The sequence below is a fragment of the Echeneis naucrates genome, chromosome 18, assembly GCF_900963305.1.
Source record: "Echeneis naucrates chromosome 18, fEcheNa1.1, whole genome shotgun sequence".
Taxonomy (NCBI): Eukaryota; Metazoa; Chordata; class Actinopteri; order Carangiformes; family Echeneidae; genus Echeneis; species Echeneis naucrates.
The window spans coordinates 13985747-14005262 of NC_042528.1; the positions used below are offsets into that span (position 1 = coordinate 13985747).

Sequence of the window (19516 nt, forward strand, 5' to 3'; positions counted from 1 at the left end):
TATATATTGGGTTGTAGTGTGGGTAAGCACAACACGGGGACAACTTCCTCTGATGAGAATACTCAGGTCCTTTTTAATGTACATTCTTTGTTTTTTAACCAAACAAAAAAGTAGGACCGCTCAACATCCCTGCGCACAAAACCCAGCACACCTCACTGGTCCCTCTGTCAATGTGACTGGTGTCATTCTGCGTTGTGTATTTCTTTTCCCAAACCAAGAAAGAGACGGACAGCTTCTCTCATTTGGTTGTCAGTGACCTTGTATTGCGGACCGTGGCACTGTAGCATTAAAGAAACGTCAATATGCAGCTCCAGCTAGAAAACGTAACCCATAACACAGACAGAAGTTATAAAAATGACATTACACATTACAGAAGTATATTAACAAAACATACTGTACTGACACATTAGAGATGGATCATGGAGAGCTATGGGGGTAAACAGAATAATGGGGCAGGAGATAATATGGCCACATACTTCTTCCCACATGAACATCGCAGGAAAGAGGCAGAGGTGGGAGAAACATAATCTCACAGGGGTGGAGCAACAACAAATACAGTTCCTGATGTACAGTAGGCTATCAAAATAAAAGCATGTGTTAATAAATTAATAATAAATAGTGTGATAGTTTTTGTGGGTTTTGTGTAATTATATATACACTCAAAATGAACATGTTACACCAACACCGAAAAAAAAATATTGACAACACAGTTCCCATTCCATCAAGAAATACAAACAACACATTCGCCAATCACACAAAACAAATTAAATCTCATTTTACAATTATATACTTGTACATTATACACACAAGATTGCAGAATGAGGTATGCCTTTCCCTTGTTAATGTCGTTGGACAGTAGCTTGGTGCTAGCAGGAAAAAACTATTGTTGAAGAGGGCCTTGTGAATGCTGATGCTCACAGACCTGTAGTGTTGCAGGTCATAGTTTGAGCCCACCCACTTGAACATAGGATGGTGGTGTTTGTCTCAGAGGATGCTCTGTGCTTTCCTACTGCAGTGTTGGGTGTATATAGTGTCCATAGAGGAGAGGTCAGAGCCAATGACCCTCTGTGCCCTTCTGGTCGTGTATTGCAGTGATTTCCGCTCAGCCAAGATTGTGTTGCCATACCAGACTCACCACTGGTGGTCTGGTGGGTTAGGGTTTCAACGAGTCCTCTCCATAGATAGTGAACTAATAGTGAAGGTGCTTGTATGATGACTCATCCACTCCCTCTGATGAGGTGAAGAATGTGTTGTGTTGTCAGTGTACTTGATGATATTAGTGCTCTGGGTGGAAGCATAGTCCTATGTGTTCAGTAAGAAGACTTTGGGGAGGAGCCAGCAGTCCTGCTGGGAAATTATGCTCACTTTGAGCTCAGCAGACGCCTTCTCTACTGTCCTCACCACTATCCAGCACAATGAGATTATCATTGTCAGATGCAAAATAAGACAAGATAATAAATGATACTTGATTAGTAAAAATGAGGAAATAAACAATAAGTTATAAATAAGTGCATTAAACAACTGAGAAAATATGAACTATTGATTAAAGGTTGTAATGGAAAGTTCTGACATTTAACTGTTTTGCTAGTTAACCCAGGTTACTGTGACCTTTATTGCATGTTCACGTTAATGTAAATTGCTAGTGTAATCAGTCGATAGTATTGTCAGACACGGATTCAGATTTCAGATTTATTTCAGATTTATTTATATGTATAGCCCCAAATCATAACAAAGCTACATCAAGGCATTTTACATATAGAGCAGGTCTACACCAAACTCTTTATAAAATTATTTAAAGAGACCCAACAGATCCCCCGATGAGCACTTGGCAACAGTGGCAAGGAAAAAGTTCCTTTAAGAGGCAGAAACCTCGAGCAGAACCAGGCTCAGGGGGGGCGGCCATCTGCCTCGACCGGTTGGGTTGAGAGTGGGAGAGAAGGCGAGAGAGAGAGATAGGCAGAGTTGAGCTGTGGTACAGCATTCATGAAATATGGGACCAGCAGGTGTTGCAGGAACATGGGATGGCGATGAGTCACCACCTGCAGGATGAGGACAGGGAGAGAGAGGAGAGGAACTGGGAGAGACAGAGACTTTGGCAGAACATGGTAGAACACAGAGAGCTCTAACGCGCTGCATTTTTGGCATTAACGGCAATGGTGTTATAAAGATGGGAAGAGTAATCGATTAGATTCCTTGTTTATGAAAAAGGTAACGTGGTTAGTAACTGATGGAGTAATTCCCATCACTGGTGTCTAGGAGGTGGCACTGTGTGATTCAGAATTGACAGATGGCATGACACACATTGGGCCATATTGGACAATGTATGTTATAATTTAATGTCATTGAGTGTCCACACTGGTGCTGTGGAACTTCCATCAATCTTGTGTCATGTTGTAGAGTAGGATGTAGAGAGCACAGCCTTTAAGTATCATCTAAATCTGATGTGTTATTAGGTCAACCTCCTGTGTCCAGGAGGTGGCTGTCTGTGTGTGACTCAGTGTTTACAGTGTTCAGGGAAGGAGTCTTATTACTTGTACAAAATTTGGGGTGGAATGGACAAAGTATGCTGCAGTTATAAGGACAATCGTTTTCGTTTTTCTTAAAGCCTTTCTTTTGTCACTGACCACAGCTCACTTCAACAGAGATTAACTCTTAAACATGAGAGACACTTTCTTTTTCCTCCATTTTTCACAAGCCCCGAAACTGTTTTGGAGATTTTGGTTGGAGGCGCAGCAGATCTTTACGGAGTTGCCTGGAGACGCAGACGCCGGCGGGGGAAAGTGCAGGAGCACTTGTAAAGCTGAAGCAACGAGGAGTACACACTGCACTTCCAGCGATACACGTGGCTAATGTCTGCTCCCTGACCAACAAGATGGACAAAGTGCTGCTGCTGAACTCCAAAAACTTGGACTTTCACCACTCTCCCACCCTGTGCTTCATTGGAACCTGGTGCCCGATTCTCCAATCTGTTCTTAAGAAAGATCTTAAGTAATGTCAAGATCTAAATTAAAAAGTTCATAAGACAGTGCTTAAGTGCAATTCCTCAATGTTTTCTTAAGAACAGTCTCAAATCTTACGAATTTGTTTATTTTTCCTACTTATGAACTTCTTAAAACATGTCATGAATTAATATCTGAATCAGAATCATAATTGCCTTTATTGTCATTGTAATTTACATTACAATGAGATTTGAGTCCAGCTCCAAGGTCCTTTCAAGGTAGAAGTGAAAATGAAGATAGAAGAGATATATGTACAGGATAAATAATCAAAATATATACAACTAAATAGGAAATATAAAATGTGCAAAATATGAAAAAGTACAAAGATGTAAGCCAGAATTATATTCAGAACTGTGGAATGTGTCATCGGCTGATATCGCAAGAAATTATTATTCACAAGAAAATATTGCACTGGATATTGGATATTGAGCCGTATTAAAGTTAAAGTGCAGAGTGTAAACACTTATTATTGTTCAGTGCAGTGATGGCTTTGGGGAAGAAGCTGTCCTTGAGCCTGTTTGCCTCAGTTCTGTGAGACCTATACCTTCGGCCCGAGGGTAGTAGGTCAAACAGGTGGCTGCTGGGGTGCTAAGTGTCCTTAATGATGCTGGCAGCTCTGTTGAGGTAGCGACAGCTGGCAATTTCCTTTAGGCTGGTCAGAGAGCAACCAGTGATTTTCTGGGCCATGTTGATCACCCCCTGCAGTGTTCTCCTGTTTGCTGCTGAGCACCCTGTGTACCACGATGTGATGCAATATGTCAGGATGCTCTCGATGGTGGCTCTGTAGAACATCACTGGCAGCTTCTCCTCTCGATTGTTCCTCCTGAGCACCCTCAGGAAGTAGAGTCGCTGCTGGGCTTTCTTCACCACCGCTGTGGTGTTAGCAGTCCAGGAGAGATTGTCGGACAGCTGCACTCCCAGGAATCTGATGGAGCTGACCCGTTCCACCCAGTCCCCATGGATGTACAGTGGGGCTGGGTCAGCCCTGCCCCTCCTGAAGTCCAGGATCATTTCTTTTGTTTTTGCTGTGTTCAGCGGCAGGTTGTTGGCTGAATACTACTCTGTCAGTTGGTTGACCTCATCTCTGTAGTCAGACTTACCCCCCCCGAGATGAGCCTGACCACGGTAGTGTCAACTTGATGATGGTGTTTGAGAGATGGATGGGGGAGCAGTCATGTGTGTAGAGAATGAACAGGAGGGGGCTCAGTACACATCCTTTGGGTGAACCGGTGCTGAGTGTGATGGTGGCGGAGAGGTGGGGGCCAAGTTTCACGGACTGTGGCCGGTCTGTCAGGAAGTCCTTGATCCACTGGCAGATGGGGGTGGAGATGCCCAGGTGGGAAAAACCCTGACCCTTTATTCAACGGTAAAAGTTGAATGCAATGCAATGCAGTTTTTGATGTAAGAGAGTATGTTGTCAGTGTACTCCTGCAGGTTGTGGCTGTTGAATTGTATGACCCATTAAACATTTAAAAGGAACTTTTCTTAAGCAAGTTTTGGGAATCTGGCCTCTGGCTCACTGAGCACATCCCGGACTCTTCTCTCCAGCTGCTGGGCTTCCAGCTCTTCCAAGTGGGCCGAGTAACAAGGCGGAACGTGCTTTTATATTAATTATAGTTGGTGTACTGATGTCATAGTGTTGAAGAAATCATGCAGCCCTCACTTGGAGTCCCTTTTCATAAATCATAAACCGTTTTACTCTGTGGGACTTCTCCTTGTTTATCCTGGTCAGTGTGCACATTCCACCTCAGGCCTGTATCACAGAGACATTACAACACCTGGCTGATCATGTAACAAATGTGGAAAAAAAACATCCAAAGTCCCTGCTCATCATCCTATGGGATTGGATGGGAGGAAACCTAAGTCAAGAACTCCCCAAGTACAGGCGGCACATTAAGGGCGAATCCCAATGTTCACCCCACTCACTACCACTAGCCCTCACCCACTACCCCTTCACCCTTGAAAGGAAACCACAAGGGGTAGGACTTTGTAATTTTCCCTAGGAAGATCTAACAAGCTATGTTAACACGGTAATGTTACCTAGCCAACTCTCATCATGAACAGCCATTGTTGTGGTCACATATTTCTTTATCATACGTTAAACTGTTCTCTATACAAAAACGTGATTACTAAACATTTTTACAACTTTTCCATGCAAAATCATGTGTACATTTGTAGTTTTTTTTTCTCCGACTTCTCCACATCCTCTTGCTCTCTGGAGGTCGCCATTGCTGTTTGATTCAGTATGCAAATGATGATGTACAGCATTCTGGGAAATTTTCCCTTATGGCCCTCCCTCAGCGAGTCAGCATATGAAATCCCTTCATAACCCCTACCCCTTGTTATACCCACTACCCCTATATGAAAAAAGTTATTTACTCCTATCACTCTGTCCCATGCGCTGCATTGGAACTCTCCAATCATTGCATGGCAAGCAGAACTTAAAATCTACAAAGCCTGTAGTGAGGACAGTGAAGAGATAGACTGCTGAGTCAAAGCTGGAGTTACAGGCCTGCTTTGACTGGAATGATCTGAGTGTCGTTGAAGCCATAGCAATGGGCCTCATCGAAATGACATTGACTGAGGACTTGTGTGTGCAGACCAAAACCCTCTGCACATACAACAACAACAAACCATAGCTTAACACCAAACTGCGGAAATTGCGCAAGCAGGCCAGGAACACACTGATGAGGGAAATCGGAGTAGCTAAGAGGAGCTACTCATCACCCACCGCATTCACAACTCCCAACGGCTGTACTGTACCTGAGCACCCTGCCCCTCCACGGCCTGCACTGAGGATTTGTGAAGAGGATGTGTTTCAACCCTTTCAGAGGAAGAAGATCAGGAAAGCCCCAGGATGTGTCCCCTTCCTGTCTGAGATCCTGCGTTGACCAGTTGGCCCCTCCTACCTAACTGCCAACTCCTACCAACTCCTAGCTGGTCCCCCCCTGAGCCTGGTTCTGCTCGAGGTTTCTGCCTCTTAAAGGAAGTTTTTCCTTGCCACTGTTGCCAAGTGCTTGCTCATTGGGGGATCTGTTGGGTCTCTTTAAATAAATTTATAAAGAGTTTGGTCTAGACCTGCTCTATATGTAAAGTGCCTTGATGTAACTTTGTTATGATTTGGCGCTATACAAATAAATCTGATTTGATTTGATTTAAAATGCTCCACCATCATTCCAGGAACCCTCAAGGACAAACTCACCCAGCTCACCGTGCCGGTCTCCACTTGTCAGTGGATTTACAACTTCCTCACCGACAGGAGACAGCAGGTGAGGCTGGGTAACATTCTGTCCAACACCCGTAGTATCGGCACTGGTGCCCCCTAGGGATGTGTTCTTTCCTACACCAAAGACTATGCCTTGGATAAGCTGTCTGTAGAACTTCTAAAGTTTGCAGACAAAACAACGGTCATCGGCCTCATCCAGGACGGCAATGAGTGTGCCTAAAGGCACTAGATGGACTGACTGGTCGTCTGGTGTTGTCACAACCACCTGGAGCTAAATCCACGGAAGACTGTGGACATGACAGTGGATTTCTGGAAGAACCTGCCCACCCTAATCCCTCTCACAACCCTCAACAGTACAGTGTGTAGTGTGGACTAATTCAAGTTCCTGGAGTGGACCTCTCACATAGACTCTGCAAGGAAGAAGGCCCAGCAGAGGTTGTACTCTCTGCGTCAGCTGAGAAAGTTCAACCTGCCTAAGGAGCTGCTTGTCATCTTCTATACCACCATCATCCAGTCTGTTCTCTGCACTTCCATCACTGTCTGATTTGGTTCGGCCACCAAGCAGGACAGGAACAGACTACAACAGACTCTAAGGTCTGCAGAGAAGGGCCCAGTCCCAATACACCCCCTACCCCTAAATTTTGTGCGTTCCCATGAGGGTAGTGGTGTTGCAATTGCTTTTTCCATGTAGGGGTAGTGGGTGTAATGAGTATGACTATGAATCTAGCCCTTCAGATTGAGGGTTTTCTGATGCTGACTTCCCGAGGAAGGGCCAGATTAAAGAGCCCTACCCCTTGTAGCTTCCTTTCGAAGGGTAAGGGGTATTGGGTGAGGGCTAGTGGTAGTAAGTAGAACATTAGGATTGGGCCAAGATCATTGAGGCCAACCTGCCTTGCATCCAGGACCTTTGCAGGTCCAGAGTGAGAAACCTGGCAGGTACTATTACTGCAGACCCCTCACACCCTGGACACAATCTGTTCACACTGCTTCCCTCTGGTCAGCACTACAGAGCTCTGTTTGCCAAAACTACCAGACTTAAAAATAGTTTCTTACCCCAGGCTGTCTCCCAAATCTCTCCAAAGGCTGACTGTCAATGTCATTAAACATTTGCACATTGCTGCACTATTGTAAATATTCCACAGCAAATATTTCAAATGTTCTAATTTCTAATTTCAACGTATATATTTATATATTATTATTTTTTTCTGCCTTTCCCTTGTCCAAGTTTATAACACAAGAGTCAAATTCCTAACATGTTTTTACATACTTGGCAATAAAACAATTTCTGATTCTGACTACCTCTTTTATGGTGACACATCGAAATGCCATTGCCATAGCCACCGAGTGTGGTGGATGAATAAGAATTTGATAACTTTTCATCTTAATTGATTCTCAGTGCATGTGAAGTGGTGTTGCAGGAGGAGTTCTTTTATTTATGAGTGGTGCTGGCTTCCTATGTCCAGTAGATGGCGCTCTGCGTAATTAGGGTTGGGTCCTGATGCGTAGTGAATTTGGGGCAGCTTGGATGGTGTATGTCCGTGTTATGAGAACTACAGAAGTAGAGATGTAGGTCTATGTTATTCCCTTGTCACCAGTGGTAGTGAGTGTGTCGCTGCCGGTGAGTGGGTGGCTAATTATCACACGTGCTTCTATTAATATGAGTGAGCTGTGTTCGCCTGCTATGGAGAAATAGTAGGGCAGGGTGCCTATACTTCTGTTGACCACTTTTAGTTTGATAGCATCTAAAGCCAGTCGTCAATGCATGAGTATCTTAATGTTTTTATTCTATAGCCGAATATATAATATAATTTGGGGTCGGTAGGGGTAGGTCACACTAGCCCACCTTGTGGGCTACATTTATACATTCACTTCACTTTACTACAATCGTCAAGGTTTTGAGATGATAATCAGTGAATGTAAAGTAATTTGGATAAAAATTTTAGGAGGAGCACGTCAACCTACGAGGAATGGTCCTTGAGAATGACTTCCTGTGTCCAGTAGGTGACACTCTAAGTCTGATTTAGTATTAATCCATGGACGTGTTCAAGGCAGGACTCTGATCGAATGAACAGCCAATTTGGACCTGATTGGACGATGTATGCTGGAGTTATGAAAAGCTAATTTTTATGACGAAACCTGGCAAAACTTCAAAAACTTGCAATCATGCCAAGCCAAGCAGGTACCCCTTCTGTTTTGATTTAGATCATTTTCATCTTTCTGGTCTTAACGAAAATGTAGCCATTTGGATGAAAACTGTAGGAAGAGTTTGTTAAAGTACAGGGCTAGAAATCTCCAAAATCCTTCTTCTTGTACACACACAGGCATGGGGAGAACATGCAAACACCGCACAGAAAAGCCCCTGCTTAATGTGGGTTATCAGCACTAACTACTATGCCACCCTGCTGCCCATCATGATGCATTTGGGTACCAATTTTCATCCATCTCTGTCAATCCTGAACCAAGGGCTCCTGGAGAAATGTGATGATTTCTGCAACCAATGAAATATCGAAATTTCACGTATGACATGCTGTCCGAATTTAATGAGCTTTAGGGCATGTTTAGTTCCCCAAAGGGCCGTCCAAGATGGAGAACCCCCAAATTCCTCGCGTGCTGTGAGTGCTTGGGCCCTAAATACACGGTGTATATACACACATACAGTACCAGTCAAAGGTTTGACTTTCCTATTCATTTGTGAAAGTTTGTCTAAAGTTTTGACTGATAGAGTACGTGATTAGTCGAATGTTGTAACCCAGAACTAATAGTTTCCTGAATAGAAAGTTTTAACTTTATATGTATGGATAAGTATGTACACAATGAACTACAAGACCCAGCACTCTGTTTTGTAAGACACGTCACTTTACGTCACTACCGCGCTTGCGCGGCCATCTTGAACCTCTCGCTATCGACGCGCAATAAAGAAGAGAGAAAAGGGAGTTCATTATATTTTAGTTTGACCACAGTGACTTGGCCGCTAGCTCTGAGGCTGTGTGAGACGAGCTGAACACATCAGAACGACCAGGGGACGATAACAGAGACGGCGCTACAGCAGCCATCCAAGTGCCTCGGATACCCGACTTTCAAATTATCTTTCTGCCGGAGCAGGAAGGAAGAGTCGCCGACAGAAAAACATCCAGAGTGACACCATGAATCCTGAATAGTGAGTTTTACATGAAATCGGTCCACCTTAATCCGGTCTACGCTGTGCCCAGGGAGAAACTACTCCTGTGTAACTCTGCTGAAATCTTGTGGGAACGCCAGTGGGAACTGGCGGTTGTCTCATTGGGAAACAGCTAACTGACACTCCTGAACAGGGTGCGGGTAGCTCCTTTACTGTGTCGATCTGGTGGACATGTTTTTCACTCGGCATCAGCTGACAGCTAGCTCGTGCTTAGTCGTGTCAACTGGGCAAATAAAACGGTGGATCGGGGCGAAACACTGGTGTAGATTACTTGGCCTGAAAACAGCTGTTTTCGCACAGGGGGGACGTGTGTGACCTGTGGCCTCCACAAACAACCTCACCCTGCTATTGTCAAGCTGCCTTCCTTATGGACACAGTTCCATAGGAGATTCAGTGTAGGGTTGGTGCCGAATTAAAACATGGTGCCAGCCGATCATGTACTCTGTTTTAGCAGGTACGGAATTTCTTTTGTCATGCAGCCTGTCAGGGCCAGCGTCAGGTAACACGACAATTACCTGGTGTTTGCCGGCCATGACAGAAGTGGACACTTTTTTTTTAAAGTCCCTCTGTCTGCTGTCATTCAGGAACCTGGTCTAACTGGCTCAGCTAACTTCCCACACCCTTCCAACATTCAACTCTCTTGTGTGTTTACAGACACTGAAGGATCTTGTCTCTGGGTAAATAGGCCTTAGTGTACCTTAACATTACACACCATGTCTTGGTGGACATTGTTCATGTGCTGACTGGGGCTTGTTGTCCAATCAAGATGTTTTGTCACGAAAATCGTGTAACTCATCAGATTTTAACGTTCATACACTACTGTTAAAGTGTAGTTGTTGAGACGACCCCCCCCCTCCTTTAAAAAAACAAAACAAAAAAAAAAAAAAAGGCAACAACTGATCACTTACTTTGACCATGTGCTAATTAGCTCCAAGCATCTTTAATTTGACTAATTTAGCCTTGTTGTTTTAACATTTTCTGACTTAATGTGTTGTGACAACAGTTTTTATTCATCTTACCCAGGTAAGCTGAAGGATTAGATCAATTCTGTGTATGGAAGGGTTCTTTTCTGCTCAGTAATTGGGTGAAAGCTGAAATGAGCAAGGCAGCGCAACACAAAAACACAATTATCTTCCTCAAGTGTGGTGGCTCTAATTCCCTTATGGTCATTTATTTAAACACAAAATAAGCATGAAGCTCCAACCAATAATAGCATAAATTTATAATCATTGAAGTCTTTTCCTGAGCTTTTTCTGGAGCTTTCCACAACAAGTGAGTTCATCACAGCTGATAATGAGGACAGTGGGTGCACAGGAAATTCCCAGAAGAAATTCTTACACTCACCGAGTCTGGTGCAGTCTGTGTTAAGTATTTTTCTCAGTCAGCATTGAGCATTTTGTAATGCCTTTATTGTCATTGCTTGAGTAAAAGCACATACAATGAAATTTTGGTGCCTTAAAAAAACAACTGCATGTACACTCTCATGCACGTATTCACAGACACACTGGGCTTAACAGTTAAAACAAATATATCAAATAACTCAAATTGATATATTAAATAAATATATCAAATGTAATAAAAGAAACAAAAGCAAATTTAAAGGGCCTTATGCAATATAACCACATATGTGTATCTATATTATATTAATTTCTTACATATTGCTTATAATCCAGGGGCTGATGAGCATAGAATGGGGGTTGAGTTCAGTAGTGGATGATCGAATTCATTTAAATAGCACCAAATCATAACAGAGTTACATCAAGGCACTTTGGTCTGGATCCAACAATTTCTTTTATTATTTAAAGGGAGATCCAGAAAATCCCTGAGTATTGCCCTCCACTGAATTATAGGCCCTGCTGTAGCAGGGGGAGAGCAAAGAATGTTTCTGTTACAGCAAGAAGAAATGTCTTATCTTTCTCTAAACCTCTGGCAACACCATTAAAGCTCGTCAGTCAACACGTAATGTGTTTTTTTTTTTTTTTTTTTAAATCCTAGTCCAACACACACTATTTTGCTGCTCCATGTACTCACTACTACATGTGAATTCATCTACTACTGAAACAACAATTTTTGCTATTTTGAGTGATTGAAACTGAACAGTTGCTCTAAATAACTCAGGCTTTTCTATTTGAGAGGGGTTTTTTACAGATTTGTTTCTGGAGTAGGATTCAATGAACTTGAGGCCTGTTGCCACAGAAAGGATAGGAAATTGAGTACAGAGAGATGAGTTAACACATTGGTAGGATAATGGGATTAACAGCAGTAACGTGACAAACATGAGAGAAAATATTTATTGTGTCAAATGGGAAAAATTGGATATATAGTCAAGTGGGGTGTGAAGTGTTTTTGTTCAAACATTCAACTCTGTATGTTTACAAATGCTGAAGGATCTTGTCTCTGGGTAAATAGGCCTAATGTAGCTTAACATTACACACTGTGTCTTGGTGGACGTTGAACATGTGCTGACTGTGGCTGGTTATCCTATTGAGATCTTTTGTCATGAAAATCCTTTAACTCCTGAGTAACTCATTAGATTTTAACCCCCCCATACACCACTGTTAATAGCAGGTGTTCTGTTCTAGTCTGATCTATGAGAAAGGTTTGTGTCAGACAAAGTCACATTTTGTTACCTATCGGTTACCTATCAGCTTGTGACATGATTTAAAATGCATTGTTTCTGTTTCAGTGACTATTTGTTCAAGCTTTTGCTCATTGGAGACTCTGGAGTTGGAAAATCCTGTCTTCTTCTGCGCTTTGCAGTAAGTAATCTGTACCAACTGAAATCTTTGGCTGTTCCTCTCACATCTGTCCTAACCCCTTTACTGTCCTTCCCCAATTTTTCTGTCATCCACCATCAGGATGACACCTACACAGAGAGTTACATCAGCACCATTGGAGTGGACTTCAAGATCCGCACCGTTGAGCTTGACGGCAAGACCATCAAACTGCAGATTGTGAGAGCACACACTCACACACTCTGAAATGCTCACCTGAGCCAGGGCTTCCAACCATTGTTTTCAAACCAGATGAGCGTGTGTGCATTATGCATTCAGACTAAGCTGTAATTGGATCCTGTTTTCAGTGAGGGAAGAGACTGTGCCACCTCAAAGTCAGATAGCGCGGAGCATATCAAGATCTGCGTTTAGCACAGTGTACACCTCCTCTTTAGCTGTTTTACACATCAGTCCTCCAGTCCACACACCTGGTGGTAAATGGAGTTACTGCCACAGAAGGTAATTGTATATTTTGTGCTGTCATTTAGCACTGTAAAGAAATACAACAAGTAATCATACAACCATTGAGATATGTTGGTAAGAGATGGGATCTATTGCTGTTTAAATGGAGCTGGATCTTGTGTATTTGTTGCTTTCAAAGAGCCACTGAAAAGACTGGCTCTTTGAAGACAGGTCGCATGTCCACCAATATACTGGTGGGATATCTGAGTTAGAGTTATTATGAAATATTGATTATAATTTCATTTGGCATGTGCTGACTAGATTTTAAAGTCTGGGCTGTCTTCACATGAAGGCAGTGTGGACAACTCAGATGACATCATGTGCTATATTCATATGAAATAAGCACTTCATGTTCTCTGCTTCACTCCCCTCCATTGTGGCTTCTCTCCATCTCACTCAATGGAGTAGCAAGGGAGGTGTTTGTTTATGCATTTGTTTGTTTGTAAAACCCAGCTGTCCCCCAAAAAAGAACAACAGCTGCTCGTAACTGCCACTCAGTTCTGATTGTTCGTGTTAAAGAGCCACTCAGTATATCCGGTTTGTTTTATGAACATCACACCTCTACTGTTGGACCTGGACTGTTGGTTTAAAGGTAAAGCCAATGTTTGATATCCTTTAACCTTCATTCTATAGGTGGGGGAATCACTGTTTAGCCTCCTGGAGGTGTTGTGGGACTAACTAGACGAAACACATGTGAAAGGAGGTTCCCACCTGATGACCCCAAAGACATCTTAGCTATCACTGATCACTGGGCTAGTTAGATATTATCTTCAGGGCACAGAGAAAGTTTGTTGTTAGGAAATTAGACACTGAGTCTGCTCTGTATATATATATATATATATTTTTTTTTTTTTTTTTTAAATTATTATTATTTTTTTTTTTTTTTGTGGGTGTCGCACAAGTTTTTTGTGTTTACTCTAAAAAGCACCATATTTCCCTTTAATGCTCTGGTGACACCTGGTCTCCCCAAACGAGCAATAAGTCTACAGGAGGAATTTTTCTGTGTGTGCAGACTCAAACCTGCATGTTTACAAAGTGTTTTTTGTTTTTAGTTATGAGCATAGGTGCTCAGAATATATTTCAGTCTTGTTGAAGCGTGTGTGTTAGTGCACGCTCTGTAGAGTTCAGACTGAGCATAGAACTGGGGCCCACTACCTTACACAGGCTCAGAAATGGAGGAACAATAATTTGGATAGAATTTAGCACACATTTGAGACCTCACAGTCAACTCCCAACCTCATCAAAGTTTTTGCTTTTCAATAAAAACCTTAAATGATAAAGTGATAAAACTTTGCGCGTGTGTGTTTCTCAGTGGGACACTGCAGGACAGGAAAGGTTTCGCACCATCACCTCCAGTTACTACAGAGGAGCCCATGGCATCATCGTAGTGTATGATGTGACAGATCAGGTGAGTCAGAGGCTGATCTCAGCAGGGCATTGTTTCCTACATAATCAACCCTTAACACTTGTGTGGTATAGCCCGTGTATTTCACTTTATAGATGCAACATACACCCAACTCCTGATGAACCATAGTGATTTCAACTGTATTCACATCAAACCCTCTAACTTTAAATTATTGCTGACTAGAGATAGACTGATATGGTTTTCTCAGAGCCAATACCGATATTGATTATTAGTAGTCAAAGAGTCCGATAACCAATATTTGGAGCCAATATTAATTTGTAGTAAAAGGGAAGATATTGGCGTCAAAATTTTGAATGTTCATCCATGTTGGAAACACATCTCTGCTTTCCGGACGTTCTCCATTTTCTCCAAGCACATTGTATGCTTGGTCCCAGAGGTGTGTCACCTGTACTGATTTTGGTGTTGTTTCCTGCAGGAGTCCTACAACAACGTGAAGCAGTGGCTTCAAGAAATTGACCGCTATGCCAGTGAGAATGTCAACAAGCTGCTGGTGGGCAACAAGTGTGACTTGACCACCAAAAAAGTTGTGGACTACACAACAGCCAAGGTATATGTGCAGAATGTGGAGGTTTATTGGTGTAAATACTGATCCTAAAAATTAAACTGACTAATTTGATGATAAAGTATAGTTGGCAGTGCAATGAGGGAACCGGAAATATAAACTGAAGTTGTTCATTGTGAGTCTAAAAATATGTGCTCCAGGAGTGTGCACAAAATTGTGCAGACCTTTGTAACACACTCAAATCATAACTTTTAACAGTAAACATTTCATGAGCCTTCAGACTGTACTGATCAGGCTCAATATTGCATAAAGATTTAATCTGATCTTTATAATTTCTACATTTCAATATCCATCATTGAAAAATGCTGAGGACATAGTTTTTCAAGGTCCATGTTTTATATTAAAAATCAGACTGGAAGGAACATTAAATTGGTGGGGAGTGTGGCTAAGACTGATTACAGTCTGCCTTAATAATGTTTAAATATCAGGTCGTCCAGTGGCTCATATGTCGGACCAGAAACTGTTGTGTGATGCTCCTTTCTTCTCTGTCAGGAGTTTGCCGACTCTTTGGCCATCCCCTTCCTGGAAACGAGCGCCAAGAATGCTACCAATGTTGAGCAGGCTTTCATGACCATGGCTGCAGAGATTAAGAAGCGCATGGGTCCTGGGGCCACAGCTGGCAGCGACAAACCCAACTTAAAAATTGATAGCACCCCTGTTAGGCAGTCTGGAGGGGGCTGCTGTTAAAGGGACCCGGGCCTCTACCACCCTGACCATTACCTCTACCAGCTTCACTCTGACATCTCTTTCTTCTCCTTCTGCTACCACCACCACCACCATCATCATCATCATCATCATCATCACCACCACCACCAACACCACAACTACTCTGGCATTATATCCTGTAACTGAACCCTCTGACCAGTCAGTTGTCTTGGCAAAGAGAGGATCAAACTGTCTCACTGTATCATTGAGGTTAGTGCACAACTAGAGAGGAAGAAGAGGGGATATTCATGGGGATCTGTGTTTATTTTGAGTGTAAGATGAAACTTATTCTTACAAACACACGGATGCTGCATGTTGAGGTGTGCACTGTAATGCTGCATTTATAGTGGGAGATGTCCATGCTTCTCAGACTCTGACTCATCTCTGCCATTTCTTGATCAAGATTCAGGAGAAGCCTTTTGGGTGAGCCTCCTCTTCTTCAGTTCCCATTCATACTTACAGGTATTTTCCAACAGAGCAGCAGCAAATGTGATGGATAGGCTCCAAAGAGCTGTACAGATAGCTCTGTAGGTTCTGTTAGTGTCTTGCCTCTGTATATTCATGATGGGCTCTCTGCTCAGTTTCCTGGCTGTCTCCAGTCTTTCACTTGTTTTTGTCTGCATGTACTGTCTTAGCACACCTTTAAATTCTGCTTCAAAGGAAGCAGGTGTGTCCTTGATGAGTCTCAGAAGTGGAGATGTCAGACAGCACCCTAAAAATGAGGCCTTCGGTTCTTGAGAAGAAGGTGGATCAGTGAATCTCATGAAGAACTGGACTTTCTTAGCTTATGCTGGACATCAGGTGGTCTGAAGAGGAGTGTCAAGTTAGAGCGGGGGACAGAAGAGAGGCAGAAAAACTGTATCATGTGAATTCATTTGTTTATTTTTCTTGAGGAAAAACAAATGTGACAAGATGCTGCAACATCTAGCAGCATGACCTTTAGAATGACACTAAATATCACAGGGCAAGTGATAACAGTGGTGGGTGTGATGAGTTAAACCCTCTGACAAAGCAGCAATTAGGAATAGTCTGCGTTGATGTTACAATGACTGTTTTATTACTGTTACAGTTTGCCTGTTTTTTGTTGTCCACCAACACCTCACAGGTATGCTCAGTTGTGCTGAAGGACAAGTCACTGTTTTTGATTGTTTACTTGAGTGAAGTGAAAGTTGATTTGTGATGTCCGATTAAGGGTGGAAGCATTTCAACCTGTTGATGGAAACAGCTGTGGACAAGCACTTGCAATGTTTGCTCTGAAAACTGTCTGGCACCCAAGATATACTTTGGCTTGGTCTGTCTGAATGGATCGCACAGTGGGATTTTTTTTCCAAGACTGGCAGTGGTTGAGGAAAACTGGGGCCTTATCTACCTGAGAAACAGCTTCTTTCTGTATGTTAGAGTTACAGGCATAGCTGTTGTGGTGGAGTGTAACCTGTGCTGTCTATGCTGGAGCTTGTTCGCAACTGGGAATGGCTTTGATTGTGTATGCTGATTTGGTGGCGTCTGGAAGTTCAGGGACTGACTGGTGCTGGTTTGCTGACCGGATATGACCTCCCTGCTCTCCCTTACAGCCAGCTGTCTAATAAGGACCTCTGCCCAGGGCCAGGGTTGCTATCCTTCTCTTTTCAAGAAAAACTGGTCAGTATTTCACACCACGCTTTCAAATATATTTGCAGTTTCTGCACGTTGCTCATTTAAGTGTGGTCAGAAGCATCTGATCAGAGCAGAAGCAAAGCTGTGATGCCACTGATCTCTGATTGTGTCAGAGCCGTGTCAGTCTACAGATATTTTGTGTGTGTGTGTGCGCGCGTGTGTGTGTGTGTGCGTGTGTGTGCACGTGCACACGGGTGGGTGGGTGTGTGGGGTGTGGGGGGGGGCGTGGGTGGGTGCGTGGCATATTGGTGTGTGTTATATCTTCCACCTTTTCAGACAAATGTTGGCCTTCCAACTTCACTAGATGCAAATAAATTCACGCATACACACTGGAATGACTGCCTGTCCTTTTTTTTTCTTTTTTTCCTTTAATTCAAATCTTGATGTTCTGCTGATTTTACTGTGCTCATTACAAACCATTGCGTTCTTGGGTATGGGGGAGTGTTAGGGGACACCTGGCGGGTGGGGTGGGATAGGATGGGATGTGGTTGGGCTTGACTTTTGTCTTCAGTATTTTTTTTTTTTTCCGTGTGTGCGTTAATGTCATTTGCACCTATTCATCACTGATGATGGCTTCATAAAGACACTTACCAACTGTTAATAAAGAGCACTGGGTGAGAACTTCCTGTTGTTCACCCTCTGTCTTCTTCCTTTTTGGCTTGTTCTACTTGGTGCTGTCAAAGTTTGATCATGTTTTTTTGTATATATATATATATATATATATATATATATATATATATATATATATATATATATATATAAAATCTATAATAAAATGATAAAAAACATCAACATCAACATGAGAGCTGATGTGATATTTTTACTGAATGAAATCTGCACATCTTACCTGTTGTTATGCGAATATCGTAGACTGGAGGTAGATGTAAAGTATAAAGAATTTAAAAGCTTCTTCTTATCCTTGTCTGGGTCGTGAAGGGTGCTGGAGCCAATCACAGCTCACATTGGGCGAGGTGCATCCTGGACAGGACCCCATTCCATCACAGGGCCAACATACAGAGGCAGACAGAGATGACCACTCACACGCAGACCTACGGACAATTTAGTGTCACCAATCATTAAACCAATCATGCATGTTTTTGGACTGTGAGAGGAAACCTACACGAGCACAGGGCGAACATACAAACACAGCAGCGAAAGGCCCCAGGCCTGGGAATCGAACCCGTAACTTTCTTGTTACATATTATTTCAGTGGTAATCTTCATTTGACTGGTTAGAATATGAAAAAAAAGTTCCCTGTCTAGTTATAGAATTATTTCAGAAAAATCTGAGATCAGCTGTGACCCTGCTATGGTCTCCTCAGTTTGACTTATCAAATCAAATCAGATTTATTTGTATAGCGCCAAATCATAACAAAGTTACATCAAGGCACTTTACATATAGAGCAAGTGTAGACCAAACTCTTTGTAAAATCACCTACAATTCCTACTGAAGAACTTTTACAAACAAGTGTTCAGTCAAGCATCATTCTGGAAATGAAATATGAACCAACAAAGGAGCCAAACTCTGCAGTTCCTCTGCACACCACTACAATCTGGATTCAGCAGTGACTAACCCTAACCCTAACCCTAACCCTCACATGTGAAAATGGCCAGCTCTACAGCAGAAATAAATGTTTGCACCTTGATCATTGATTTTATTGATGACCACCCTTCATATTATTTTGTGCCATTTGTTATGTGTGTGTGTGTGTGTGTGTGTGTATATATTGGTTTATTTTTGGCCCTTATTTTTGTCACGTCATGGATCAGCAGTATGTCAGACGTGAAAAAGGACAGGGTTATGACCAGAAGAACACCATCCCCAGGGGCAAGTATTGGTGAGTAACTGATGAGCTAAGGTTTAAGGTCTCAAACTTAGTCAAATAATTATCAATAACTCTTTTAGCATGTGTAAAATCCCAGTGCACCACTGAAAAAGTCTGAAATTTAAACTGGAAGTGAAAAATTGAGCAAATACACAATAGATACATTGAATTTAATTTCATTCTGGCCAGTAATTGTTGAGATGCCCTGATGGATTTGTCCTTCCCTTTTTACTCATTATCTCAGGAATGGTGGCTGAAAATCTGTCCTTTTCTTAACAGTGAAACATAGTGGTGTTCTCTTTTAGGGCCAACATGGATCCTTCTCATTGTCCTCTTTGTCCCCAGCACCACCTACCTACCGATGTTTACCATGTACCTACACATACATGGTAAACATCCTTGATTTGTCCCTCCACCTCTCCCTTTCACCGTTTTCGTAACCACATACAAGGACATAATCTGTAAGTGCTTCAGTACTTCACTGTGCCAGGTGGAAATCTTATGTGCGTATGTGTGTATCTGCCCTCTGCAGTCAGATATTACAGGATGAGATACAAGTGTTCTGCTCAAAGCCACTAAAAATACAATGTTTTTTCTTGATCTGGCTGCTCCAAATATATTTCAAAGTGAGTCCAAAGAAAGTGAAAGCTAAATCTGTGTTTGTGTAAAATTCTCAGATGTTAAATAGAAAATGTGCAGCCTTTCT

At 42.5% G+C, this 19516-nt stretch overlaps 1 protein-coding gene across 3 annotated transcripts; it reads left to right on the forward strand.

Annotated features, from left to right (window-relative positions):
• The first annotated feature begins 9112 nt into the window (after positions 1 to 9112).
• Positions 9113 to 17169, forward strand: rab1ba (zRAB1B, member RAS oncogene family a). Of its 3 annotated transcripts, XM_029526475.1 has the most exons (6): positions 9113 to 9382; positions 12090 to 12162; positions 12262 to 12357; positions 13952 to 14047; positions 14481 to 14612; positions 15120 to 17169. In XM_029526475.1, the coding sequence occupies exons 1-6, from the start codon at positions 9369 to 9371 to the stop codon at positions 15312 to 15314; spliced, it is 606 nt and encodes a 201-aa protein (XP_029382335.1). In that variant the 5' UTR covers positions 9113 to 9368; the 3' UTR covers positions 15315 to 17169. The 3 variants fall into 3 exon arrangements, with proteins under 3 accessions (XP_029382335.1, XP_029382336.1, XP_029382334.1); XM_029526474.1 differs by lacking the exon at positions 9113 to 9382 and having other exon boundaries at positions 12055 to 12162; XM_029526476.1 differs by lacking the exons at positions 13952 to 14047; positions 14481 to 14612.
• The last annotated feature ends 2347 nt before the right edge of the window (positions 17170 to 19516 follow it).